General features: G+C 41.9%; 1 protein-coding gene across 1 annotated transcript in view; it reads right to left on the reverse strand.

Annotated features, from left to right (window-relative positions):
• Positions 1-1810: 1810 nt before the first annotated feature.
• LOC138643323 (transmembrane channel-like protein 2) overlaps positions 1811-14349 on the reverse strand; it is a 230008-nt gene continuing 217469 nt past the window's right edge. The window contains exons 17-18 of the mRNA XM_069732252.1: positions 3579-3696; positions 1811-2013 (exon numbers count right to left, since the gene is read on the reverse strand). Of these exons, the coding sequence (XP_069588353.1) occupies positions 1811-2013; positions 3579-3696 (321 nt within the window). The remainder of the gene's footprint in view (positions 2014-3578; positions 3697-14349) is intronic.

A 14349-nucleotide genomic window follows, 5' to 3' on the forward strand; every position in this document is an offset into this window, starting at 1 on the left:
GTCTCCAATCTCCCCTTCATCTCTAAACTCTTGGAGCACCTGATCTACTCCCTCCTTACCCGTTACCTTTCTACTCATTCCCTCCTAGACCCTTCACAGTCCGGTTTCCACCCCTACATTCGACAGAATTTGCACTCATCAAAGTGACCAATGACCTTCTGACAGCAAAATGCAATGGTGAACACTCTCTCTTCATTCTTCCCGACCTTTCTGCAGCTTTTGACACTGTTGACCACCCTATCCTACTCTCTAGGCTCCAGTCACTAGGCATTAAGGACACAGTGTTTTGCTTGCTGGCTCCACTTCATCTCTTCCTCTCACTGTCGGGGTACCTCAGGGCTCAGTCCTTGGCCCCCTTCTCTTCTATCTCTACGCCAGTGACTGTCTGTCCGCAGACTCCAACATCATGTCCGCACTCTATCTGAAACTCCACCTCTCCAAAACTGAACTTCTTCTGCTCCCGCCGTCTACCAACCTCCCTAAATCTGACATTTCCCTCTCTGTGGGTGGCATCATAATAACACCCCGGCAGCAGGCGCGTTGTCTGGGTGTTATATTTGACTCCAATTTCTCCTACACCTAAAGAACATCTCTAGAATCCGCCCTTTTCTCATCATGGAAACAACAAAAACCCTCTCTGTCACCCTGATCCACTCCCACCTGGACTACTGTAACGCTCTATTAATTGGCCTCCCCCTCACTCGACTTCCTCTCCAGTCTATCCTTAATGCAGCATCCAGGGTTGTCCATCTACCTAATTGGTATTCAGACCTGTCCGCTCTTTGCCAGTCATTACACTGGCTGCCCATTCATTGCAGGATAAAATTGCTTGTTCTCAGCCACAAAGGTCTCCACAGTGCAGCACCCCCTTACATCTCCTCCCTCCTTTCTGTCTATTGGCCTAACCGACCACTGCACTCTGCAAACGACTTTTGACTAACCTCTGCCCTAATCTGTACCTCCCACTCACAACTCCAAGACTTCTCCAGCGCTGCGTCAACCCTCTGGAATGCTCTACCCCAAGATATTAGGACCATCCACAATTTGCATAGTTTTAGGCACTCCCTCAAAACATATTTGTTCAGAGCGGACTATCATGTTCCCTAATCAGTCACTTTATGTTTGTGTGTGTAGCCCATTCACTATCTCCATCTCTCCCCCACCCCCTGAAGATGGCTGGACCATCATTGTAAATACATCATTGTAAATACACACCTGTATTTTGTATCTCCCCCACCTCATTGTAGATTGTAAGCTCTCACGAGCAGGGTCGTCTTATTTTGCTTTAATTTTTGTATTGTTAACATTGTTACTTATGACTGTTTTGTTTGAAATTGTTAAACTGTAAATGCTTTGCGTTCAGTCAGTCAAGGAGAAGATTCATTTCTTATCCTGTCCCAGACCTTCTATGTGGCTCACTGAGGTATGTGTGCTTACAATACAGCTGTGTTTCTTCATATTGCAACCCATCCTGATACTTGATCAGAATGGGCTATCTTTTGAATTATGTATGGGCAATTTTACTACATTCTTTGAGAATCCCTTTCAGTCATTCTGTGACTTTTGAAAACCAACTATACCTTGTGTGTGATGTTTATGTGGCTAATTTAATAATTTTTTTCCATGATGAAAAAATGTGATAAACTTAAAATGGATAAAGATCAGTTTTCAATAGAAATATTTCAATGCTGTCTCCTGAATAAAAACTATAGCTGCTGTTTGTGGCAAAACTGCATTTATTGCCCATCATTTAGCCATGTTTTTGAAGTTTCTTTGGTGCAGTTGTGGTGCTGCAATAAAGTGTAAATCTTTAATATCTTGGATGTAGGCCTTGTGGGTGAGGGAAGCGTGGTGATCCGCCCATATGTGGTCCCATAGGTCTTGGCACAGGGGGACTTGTGACAGCAATATGTGGTGTTGGCATCATCAAACCATCTCTTCTTGGGGCTGCGTTGCTTTGTGAGGCTCCATTAACAGGATGCAAGGTTGTATGTTGTGCATTATGTTGACTCTCTTAGAAGAAAGAAAAAAATGTTATGTTGACATAAAACATCATTAAAACATATGTTTTTGGTATTTTAATATTGTCTCATCCGGCAATCAGGCTGTCTTCAGTTTGTCCCATTATTCTTGCTAGCCTAATAATATGCAATACCGTCTATAATTGCTATCTACTATATAATTGTCTAAGGGTTACTTCCGTCTTTCTGTCTGTCTGTCCTTCTTTCTGTCACGGATATTCATTGGTCGCGGCCTCTGTCTGTTATGGAAATCCAAGTCGCTGATTGGTCGCAGCAAAACAGCCACGACCAATCAGCGACGGGCACAGTCCGGAAGAAAATGGCCGCTCCTTACTCCCCGCAGTCAGTGTCAGTGTCACACAGGGTTAATGCCGGCGGTAACGGACCGCGTTATGCCGCGGGTAATGCACTCCGTAACCGCCGCTATTAACCCTGTGTGACCAAATTTTTACTATTGATGCTGCCTATTATATCACCGCTTTAAGGGGTTATCCAGGACTATTTACTTTTTTTTACTACAGGCCTAAGAACTAACAGGCAGGTAGCCAATAACTACCTGTAGTGCCCAGTGGTGATTTCTGCCAGCATAAAATGGTCACAGACCACTCCTGCCAGCGATTCAGTGGCTTCTCTTCCACTCTGCTCTGTTGGCAGGGCATAACTGAGGGAAGTTGTCATAAGTCAGCAGTCACACTCCATCAACAGAGTAGTTTGGAATAAAATAATAATAATAATAATAATTTTTATTTATATAGCACCAACATATTCCGCAGCGCTTTACAAATTATAGAGGGGACTTGTACAGACAATAGACATTACAGCATAACAGAAATACAGTTCAAAACAGATACCAGGAGGAGTGAGGGCCCTGCTCGCAAGCTTACAAACTATGAGGAAAAGGGGAGACACAAGAGGTGGATGGTAACAATTGCTATAGTTATTCGGACCAGCCATAGTGTAAGGCTCGGGTGTTCATGTAAAGCTGCATGAACCAGTTAACTGCCTAAGTATGTAGCAGTACAGACACAGAGGGCTATTAACTGCATAAAGTGAATGAAAAGAGCTGCTCTGATGATGTGGAGAAGCTAAATGTCTGGCAGGAGCGGTCTATGACTGCTCTGAACCAGCACAGGGTAAAGCAGGGGAGTAAATGCCTCTGTTAGCAACTATCTGCCTGTTTTCTTTTAGGCCCTTAGTAAAAGAAAATAGTCCTGGACAACCACTTTAATATCAGGAGAGCAGTTCAGATATATGCTGAAAGTTCTCAACAGTTTAGAAATGCATAAATGTCATTCTTATAGTTTCAAGGCTCACTCAAAGAGAAGAATGCTTGAAATTCAACTATAAGTAATTGGAATGGAGACATTATGACTTTTTGTGATAAGAATGATCTCCCTATGCCTCAGGAATTAAAATCTCACTCAAATCAAGTGATTCCCTTATTTCAGGAAGAAAGAAATTACGTGCTACACTTAACTCAGAAGATGTATTGTCTATAGTGATTCACGAATATAGCACCATGTGCTTGTGTGACCTTCTCTGATCTTTATTTCATACCTGCATTTTGTAGCCTGAGGGCATTTCTTGCACTTGGAGGAAGTAAATCTTCGAGATCTCTCATAACAGAATTAGCTTGTGTATTATTATTTCGCTTATTTTTTTCTTCTTCCCTTTGCTGGGGAAATAAATCAATAAATCATGGTTAGATCTCCATGCAATCAGATGATAACAGGATTATAGATTAACCCAATGACAAGTAGAAGTTATGGTCTTTTCTTATTAAAGGGAACCTGTCACCTGAATTTGGCGGGACAGATTTGCGGTCATATGGGTGGGATTTTCGGGTGTTTGATTCACCCTTTCCTTACCCGCTGGCTGCATGCAGGCCGCAATATTGGGTTGAAGTTCATTCTCTGTCCTCCGTAGTACACGCCTGCGCAAGGCAATCTTTCCTTGTGCAGGCGTGTACTACAGAGGACGCAGCATGAACTTCAACCCAATATTGCGGCCAGCATGCAGCCAGCGGGTAAGGAAAGGGTGAATCAAACACCCGAAAACCCCACCCATATGACCGCAAACCTGTCCCACCAAATTCAGGTGACAGGTTCCCTTTAACTTCATGTGAAAATCTATTACATCTAAAGTGAGCACATGCTAAATATGTAAGCCTAATTGACTTTTGCAGGCCTTGTGTAATGTATTGTAAAATAACAAGTACTTCACTCAATTGGAGGGAAAAAATATTCAGATTTTTTATCCTTCCAAATTGCCTTTAGTTTTTTAAAATTAGCAAAATTTCCCATTGGTGGTATTTCTCATAAAACAAAATAATATTGATTCTGTGCTAACTAACAGAACTGGAAGAGCTTTAAAATGGACCCAAGCCACTTTTTATAGTCAAGCCAATAAGTCTAACAGAATTCTGGCCAGAAAACTCAGACAACAGAGGTCCCTGATCACTATTTTCTCTATTAAGGGCCCAGGTATTAATTTAACTTCTCATCCAGATAAAATATATAGCGCCTTCTATACATACTACCAAAAATTACATTCCCAACCACAACCCCCCCCCCCCCCCTCAAAATTTGATACAGGCCTTTTTTCAGAACCTTCATCCCAAAAAAATCTGATCTAGAAACTCAACTATTCCAATCTCATATAACTACAGAGGAGTTGACCCATACAGTAAAACTCCTCAAAAGCCACAAAAGCCCAGGGACCCGATAGTCTATCTGAAATATACTATAAAAAATACATTGAAATTCTCTTCCCATATATTAGAAAATTTTGCAACTCTTTACTACAGGGTAATCAGATGCCACTTAAACTCAATACTGCTCAAATAACGGTCATACCGAAGCATAAACAAAATCCACTATTAACTAAAAATTATAGGCCAATCTCCCTGCTAAATTTAGATTTAAATTTTTTTACATCCATATTAACACAAAGAATTAACGCATGCGTACACTCCCTCCTTTATCTGAACCAAGTAAGATTCATTCCTCATAGGGAAGCCCCAGACAACACAAGGCACAATTTAGATACTCACTCAGCAAACAAAAGAAATCCCTGCTAATACTCCTAGCCCTAGACATAGAGGAAGCATTTGATTCCATCTCATGGCCCTTTTTATTTGAAACTCTTTCGGTTTCTGTTTTTTCACCTGACCTGATTAAATCTTTACAACTATTATATGCCGTATACTTAAAACTACCCACCTCAAAATCTCAAGCCATTAGTATACAGAGGGGAACAAGACTGGGATGTCCCTTATCGCCTGCCTTATTCGCACTAGCGATATAACCCCTGGCCGAAGCTATTAGGACACACAGTGACATTAAGGAATATGGATTAGGTAATGATAAAGATGACTATAAGGTGAGTTTATTTGCAGACAATCTTTTGCTGACTATCTCACAACCCATCATATCTTTACCTAATCTCTTTGAGGTTCTCCATTCCTTTGAACAGATTTCTGGTCTGAAGGTACCATCACACTGAACGATAACGTTAATGATATCGTTGCTTTTTGTGACGTAGCAACGATATCGTTAACTAAATCGTTATGTGTGACAGCGACCAACGATCAGGCCCCTGGTGGGAGATCGTTGGTCGCTGGGGAAAGTCCAGCACTTAATTTTGTCGCTGGATCTCCCGCTGACATCGCTGAATCGGCGTGTGTGACGCCGATTCAGCGATGTCGTCACTGGTAACCAGGGTAAACATCGGGTTACTAAGCGCAGGGCCGCGCTTAGTATCCTGATGTTTACCCTGGTTACCGTTGTAAATGTAAAAAAACAAACACTACATACTTACATTCCCGGTGTCTGGTCAGGTCCCTCGCCTTCAGCTTCCCGCACTGACTGGTGAGCGCCGGCCAGCCATAAAGCAAAGCACAGCGGTGACGTCACCGCTGTACTTTACGGCCGGCGCTCAGTCAGTGCTGGAAGCTGAAGGCGAGGGACCTGACCAGACACCGGGAATGTAAGTATGTAGTGTTTGTTTTTTTACATTTACAACGGTAACCAGGGTAAACATCGGGTTACTAAGCGCGGCCCAGCGCTTAGTAACCCGATGTTTACCCTGGTTACCCGGGGACTTCAGGATCATTGGTCGCTGGAGAGCTGTCTGTGTGACAGCTCCCCAGCGACCAAACAGCAACGTTGCAGCGATCGACATCGTTGTCGGTATCGCTGCAGCGTCGCTTAGTGTGACGGTACCTTAAGAATTAATGTGCAAAAGTCACAACAAGCAATGTTCATTAACACACCTACATCAGTACAAGACCACATTATTTCCCAATTTAAGTTTGCCAAAAAAGAACATTATCTAACTAACTTATTTAGAATTGAGAGTCCTCAGTGGTTGATACCTTTTAATGGCTAACTGAAAAGATGGTAACAAATTGCAAGCTTGCGCGACTACACAGGTCTCTTCATCAGGCAAGGACTAAAACAAATTCTGAAGAATCACATATTTATGCACAACATAGCATAGAAAAAAAAAGGAAAAAACCATAGATAAGCCAGGTGGCATGAAGCAGAATTACCATGGGTGATAAACAGTTACGTTCATAAATATTGGGCCAATTCTTAGATAAGGATTGTTTTCTAGTCCTGTGATTAGGGTCTCTGTTGTGATGACCCCACATGGTCTGAGGGGCAAGTTCCTTAGTTGCACCTCCAGATTTGAATTGTAGGTAACCACTAGAGGTACCTAGTTATTTTCTTCTTTAGCTTTGTAATGTAGCAAGTGATTCCTTGATATTCTGGTGGCTCTTGTGATCTGATTTTCAATTGTTCTTGGATGGTAGCCCTGATTCAAAAAGGTCTTTCTGAGGCGACCAAGGTGTTCATCCCTATCCATGGGGTTGGAACATATACGATTGTATCTGATGGCTTGGCTGTAGACAATAGAGTTTTTTATGTGTTTTGGATGGAAACTGTCCCATTTAAGGTATGTTGGACGGTCGATTGGCTTCTGTTACAGGGATGTCTCTATTTTATTTTTCTTCAGCTTAATGATGGTGTCCAAAAAGTTAATTTCAGTGCAGAAGTAGTTGAGTGTCAAGTTGATGGTAGGATGAAATTGATTAAACTTTTCATGGAACGTCTTTAGCTGTGGCTCAGACTCCGTCCAGATGATTAAAATGTCATCAATGTAGCGGCAGTACGCCAGAGGCCTGATGGGACATGAGGACAAAAAGTCGCTTTCAAGCTAGGCCATGAAAACATTTGCATACTGTGAGGCCATTTTACTTCCCATTGCTGTACCAGTCTCCTGTAGATAGATCTTCTTGTCAAACTCATAGTAATTGTGGGTGAGCATGAATTTTATTAGTTTCACCACAGAATTTGCATCAGTCCCTGTGTTTTCCAGGAAGAATTTGCAGGTATTTAATCCATCCTGGTGTGGGATATTGGAGTACAAAGATTCCACATCCATGGTGTCCAGGATGGTTCCTTCTGGTAGAGGACCTATTACTGATAGTTTATTCAATAGGTCAGTTGTGTCCTGAATGAAGCTGGGTGTATCTTTTACCAGGGGTTTAAGAATACCCTCTACCCATCCAGATACCTGCTCAGTAAGGGTGCCCACACATGAAATAATTGGTCTTCCCGGGTTTCCAGATTTGTGGATTTTGGGAAGCATGTAGAATGTCCCTGTTCTTGGACTTTCTGGTATCAGGTCATTGGCTCTTATGAATTCGTCGGGCAGGCAAGATACCAACTTGTTTATTTCCTTGTAATAATCCTGTGTAGGATTCGACTCCAATTTTTTGTAGTAGTGTATGCCCATAAGTTGTCTGTTTGCTTCCCTCATATAGTCTGATGTGTTCATCATGACTAGGGTTGAGCGAAACGGGTCGGCCAGATTCAGAAGTCGCCGACTTTTGGCAAAGTCGGGTTTCATGAAACCCGACCCGACCCCTGTGTGGGGTCGGCCATGAGGTCGGCGATCTTCTGATCTGGAATCGGAATTCCGATACCGAGTTCCGATATGTTTAAGATATCGGGAATCGGTATCGGAATTCCTATTTAAGTGTAAAATAAAGAATAAAAATAAAAAAAATTGATATACTCACCCTCGGACGCGCCCTGCTTCTCACCGGCAGCCTTCCTTCCTAAGAATGAGCACCTGAAGGGCCTTCGATGACGTCCCGGCTTGTGATTGGTCGCGTGAGCGGTCACATGGGCGTCACGCCACCAATCACAAGCCGCGACGTCATCTAAGGTCCTTCAGGCGCTATTTCTTAGGAAGGAAGCGTCCGAGGGCATGTTCGAGGGTGAGTATATTCCTAATAGGTATATACTCACCCTCGGACGCATCCTGTTTCTAACCCGCAGCCTTCCTTCCTAAGAATCAGCGCCTGAAGGACCTTAGATGACGTCGCTGCTTGTGATTGGTCGCGTGACGCCCATGTGACCGCTCACGCGACCAATAACAAGCCGCGACGTCATCGAAGGTCCTTCAGGTGCTCATTCTTAGGAAGGAAGGCTGCCGGTGAGAACCAGGGCGCGTCCGAGGGTAAGTATATCAATATTTTTTATTTTGATTCTTTATTTTACACTTAAATATGGATCCCAGGGCCTGAAGGAGAGTTTCCTCTCATTCAAACCCTGGGAACCATTAGAAACCCAATGCACTGCATTGGGTTTCGTGTTTCGGCCGACCCCGACTTTTCTATAGGATCGGCCAATTTCACTCGACCCGACTTTTGATTGTGATTGGTCGTGTGACGCCCATGTGACCGCTCACGCGACCAATAACAAGCCGCGACGTCATCGAAGGTCCTTTAGGCGCTCATTCTTAGGAAGGAAGTCTGCCGGTGAGAACCAGGGCGCGTCCGAGGGTAAGTATATCAATATTTTTTATTTTGATTCTTTATTTTACACTTAAATATGGATCCCAGGGCCTGAAGGAGAGTTTCCTCTCCTTCAGACCCTGGGAACCATTAGAAACCCAATGCACTGCATTGGGTTTCGTGTTTCGGCCGACCCCGACCCCGACTTTTCTATAGGATCGGCCAATTTCACTCGACCCGACTTTTGAAAAAGTCGGGTTTCGTGAAACCCGACCCGATCCTATAAAAAGAAAAGTCGCTCAACCCTAATCATGACTATTGCACCTCCCTTGTCAGCAGGTTTGATGATGATTTATTTGTTGGTTTTCAGAGACTGTATGGCCTTTCTCTCCTGGGCACTGATGTTGGATGCTTGTTTCCTGTTAGTATCTATGATGGTGGATTTTCTCAAATGTCCGAAGGAGTCTATATAGTTATCCAAATGAGAGTTGCGTCCAGGTGGAGGTGTCCAGTCTGACCTTTTCTTTGTTGTTAGGATCCCTTTTCCGTCATTCCAGGTGGGTTCTGAATCTTCTGTATCATTGAAATATTCCCTCAGGCGCAGTCTCCTGAAAAAATGTTCCATATCACTGCAGAGTTCAGTTTTATCCAGGGCCCTAGTAGGACAAAATGAGAGTCCTGTGGAAAGCACGGCCAGCTCCACTTTGTTGGGTTTATAATCTGAGAGATTAATGACATAGTTATTTGTGTCTGGAATGAAGTGGTTGTCCAAGGTGTCAGGTTTTGGCTTTGTTTTGTATCTGTTTGCATAGAGTCCTGAATTGAGGCGCAATCTGTGTAGTTTCTTTTCCTTGCTATGAATCAGATGGGCCTGTAATTCGTTGTAGTATTGTTGTAATTTTTGCTCTATGTCTTCTGTAAGCGTCTTCCTCAGGGTTTCAAATTGCCCTTGGACTTTACTCTTTATGCTGTAGCAGACATGCTAAAGATGATTCCTTAATCTCTCAGAAGTCCTGTGACACAGGTTTTGTGCATAATGGGTATTGTAGGAATGAAGAATTGGGTTTGTAATCCAGAGTCCTTTGGGAATTAGATTCTCCTTTTTGCATTTAGATAGGAAAAAAATGTCGCTGTCCATTTGTGCACGTTTCTTCAGAAGTGGTTTTAGTTCCATAAAGATGCGGTACATTCTGGTATACTCCATTTTGATACAGGAAAGAAATATATCTTGGTACCGAGTTAGCCAGTAGATAGAAAAATATTTCGAATTGAGAGTCCTCAGTGGTTGATACCTTTTAATGGCTAACTGAAAAGATGGTAACAAATTGCAAGCTTTCGAGACTACACAGGTCTCTTCATCAGGCAAAGACTAAAACAAATTCTGAAGAATCACATATTTATGCACAACATAGCATAGAAAAAAAAAGGGAAAAACCATGGATAAGTCAGGTGACATGAAGCAGAATTACCATGGGTGATAAACAGTTACGTCCATAAATATATGGCCAATTCTTAGATAAGGATTGTTTTATTGTCCTGTGAGTTTGACAAGAAGATCTATCTACAGGAGACTGGCACAGCAATGTGAAGTAAAATGGCCTCACAGTATGCAAATCTTTTCATGGTCTAGCTTGAAAGCGACTTTTTGTCCTCATGTCCCATCAGGCCTCTGGCGTTCTACCGCTACATTGATAACATTTTAATCATCTGGACCGAGCCTGAGCCACAGCTAAAGACGTTCCATGAACAGTTTAATCAATTTCATCCTACCATCAACTTGACACTCAACTACTCCTGCACTGAAATTAACTTTTTGGACACCATCATTAAGCTGCAGAACAATAAAATAGAGACATCCCTGTATCAGAAGCCAATCGACCGTCCAACATACCTTAAATGGGACAGTTTCCATCTAAAACACATAAAAAACTCTATTGTCTACAGCCAAGCCATCAGATACAATCGTATATGTTCCAACCCCATGGATAGGGATGAACACCTTGGTCGCCTCAGAAAGACCTTTTTGAATCAGGGCTACCATCCAAGAACAATTGAAAATCAGATCACAAGAGCCACCAGAATATCAAGGAATCACCTGCTACATTACAAAGCTAAAGAAGAAAATAACCGGGTACTTCTAGTGGTTACCTACAATCCAAATCTGGAGGTGCTAAGGGGAGCTGCATGGAAATTACAACCTTTACTGCAAAAAGATGCCCAATTACAATCTATTTTTCCAGACCCCCCACTACTGTGTTTTAGGCAGCCCCAAATCTAAGAAGCATCATTGTCAAGAGCTCCCTGTCCCCTCCAACAGCTGCAGGTACCTTTCCTTGCAACCAGAAAAAAAGTAATACCTGTCCATTTATAATGACCAAGGACGAGATAAAGATCCCCAATTCACATCAGGACTACAAGATACCAGGTACTATCAGCTGCGTCACTTCTAATGTGGTGTACCTAATTATTTGTACTAAATGTCCAACTGGGGGTCTGTATGTTGGGGAGACAGGGCAGAAACTGAGAACAAGGATGAACTCTCATCGCCATACAATAAGAGAAAAAAGAATGGATCTACCTGTGGCAATACATTTCTGTCTCCCAAATCATAACATTATGGACATGAAATTACTTGTGTTAAAAGGTAGCTTCAAATCGCAGAGAGACAGAAGAGTCTGGGAATATAAACTCATGACAACCTGTGACACTCACACTGCAGGAATGAATGTTTCACATGGATTTATGTCTTTTTACATCAACTAAGGAACTTGCCCATCAGACCATGTGGGGTCATCACAACAGAGACCCTAATCACAGAACAATAAAACAATCCTTATCTAAGAATTGGCCCAATATTTATGAACGTAACTGTTTATCACCCATGGTAATTCTGCTTCATGTCACCTGGCTTATCCATGGTTTTTCCCTTTTTTTTTCTGTGCTATGTTGTGCACAAATATGTGAATCTTCAGAATTTGTTTTAGTCTTTTCCTGATGAAGAGACCTGTGTAGTCTCGAAAGCTTGCAATTTGTTACCATCTTTTCAGTTAGCCATTAAAAGGTATCAACCACTGAGGACTCTCAGTTCTAAATATTTTTCTATCTACTGGCTAACACGGTACCAAGATATATTTCTTTCCTCTAACTAACTTAGGCACCAATGTCACTGTTAATAGACTATCCTTATATACAGTGCCTTGCGAAAGTATTCGGCCCCCTGGAACTTTTCAACCTTTTCCACACATCATGCTTCAAACATAAAGATACCAAATGTAAATTTTTGGTGAAGAATCAACAACAAGGGGAACACAATTGTGAAGTTGAATTAAATTTATTGGTTATTTAAAATTTTTGTGGAAATTCAAAATCTGAAAAGTGGGGTGTGCAATATTATTCAGCCTCTTTAACTTAATACTTTGTTGCGCCACCTTTTGCTGCGCTTACAGCTGCAAATCGCTTGAGGTATGTCTCTATCAGTTTAGTACATTGAGAGACTGAAATTCTTGCCCATTCTTCCTTGGCCAACAGATCAAGCTCTGTGAGGTTTGATGGAGATAGTTTTTGAACAGCAGTTTTCAGCTCTTTCCACAGATTCTCGATTTGGATTGAAATATGGACTTTGACTTGGCCATTTTAACACCTGGATAAGTTTATTTGTGAACCATTCCATTGTAGATTTTGTTTTATGTTTGGGATCATTGTCTTGTTGGAAGACAAATCTCCGTCCCAGTCTCAGGTCTTTTGCAGATTCCAACAGGTTTTCTTCAAGAATGGTCCTGTATTTGGCTCCATCCATCTTCCCATCAATTTTAACCATCTTCCCTGTCCCTACTGAAGAAGTGCAGGCCCAAACCATAATGCTGCCACCACCATGTTTGACAGTGGGGATGGTGTTTTCAGGGTGATGAGCTGTGTTGCCTTTACACCAAACATATCGTTTGGCATTGTTGCCAAAAAGTTCGATTTTGGTTTCCTCAGACCAGAGAACCTTCTTCCACATGTTTGGCGTGTTTCCCAGGTGGCTTGTTGCAAACTTTAAACACTTTTTAAGGATATCTTTGAGAAATGGCTTTCTTCTTACCACTCTTCCATAAAGGCCAGATTTGTGCAGTGTACGACTGATTGTTGTCCTATGGACAGACTGTCCCACCTCAGCTGTAGATCTCCGCAGTACATCCAGAGTGATCATGGGCCTCTTGGCTGCATCTCTGATCAGTCTTCTCCTTGTTTGAGATGAAAGTTTAGAGGGACAGTCGGGTCTTGGTAGATTTGCAGTGGTACGATATTCCTTCCATTTCAATATGATTGCTTGCACAGTGTTCCTTGGGATGTTTAAAATTTTGGAAATCATTTTGTATTGAAATCCAGCTTTAAACTTCTCCACAACAGTATCACGGACCAGCCTGTTGTGTTCTCTGGTCTTCATGATGTTCTCTGTGCTTCAAACAGAACCCTGAGACTATCACAGAGCAGGTGCATTTATACGGAGACTTGATTACACACAGGTGGCTTATATTTATCATCATTAGGCATTTAGGACAACATTGGATCATTCAGAGATCCACAATGAACTTCTGGAGTGAGTTTGTTGCACTGAAAGTAAAGAAACCGAATAATATTGCACACCCCACTTTTCAGTTTTTGAATTTCCACAAAAATTTAAAATAACCAATTCATTTCATTCAACTTCACAATTGTGTTCCACTTGTTGTTGATTCTTCACCCAAAATTTACATTTGGTATCTTTAGGTTTGAAGCATGATATGTGGGAAAAGATTGAAAAGTTCCAGGGGGCCCAATACTTTTGCAAGGCACTGTAAGTGGAATTATACCCCATTGATTTAATTCATTGTGGTGGGATCTCCCTTTGTCTCATGGGTAAGCATGCACAATCTAAAAATTGATTTTGCGCTTTATGGTCACTTTTCCGGGAATAGGGTGATGTGTTATTGATGCTCTGTTGAGCTCTTTGCTATTCTCGGGACCTAATGATTTATGTATATTGTGTGCATTCTTTAGTGATGAATTCCTGCTAAAACCACATGTAACTTGACGTACCGTCATGTCTCCTTTGTCCTATCATCCTGTTTGATTTATACTGCATACAGCAGATATAAGTACTGTACATACTGTAAGTCTTTGGTATTTATTTGTATTTGTATAATAAATTTTGGATTTGCTTTTTAAATATGCTGTTTGGGACTGGTTTACTCCATTTCTTTCTGTTTCTAGAGTAGTACAGTGAGTATGGAAAGTATTCAGACCCCTTTACATTTTTCACTCTTTGTTTCATTGCAGCCATTTGGTAAATTCAAAAAAGTTCATTTTTTTAACTTATTAATGTACACTCTGCACCCCATCTTGACTGAAAACAAACAGATGTTAGGGCTAGCGGAACACACCAAATAATTATAAGGATGGTATAAGGATCGTTCGCAGCCCGGGGTCCACCATGCAGAGATGGAACCTGCTGCTGAGTAATGACAGACTATATGGTGGTATGATGTGGATACACACAGG

The sequence above is a fragment of the Ranitomeya imitator genome, chromosome 6 (genome assembly GCF_032444005.1).
Source record: "Ranitomeya imitator isolate aRanImi1 chromosome 6, aRanImi1.pri, whole genome shotgun sequence".
Taxonomy (NCBI): Eukaryota; Metazoa; Chordata; class Amphibia; order Anura; family Dendrobatidae; genus Ranitomeya; species Ranitomeya imitator.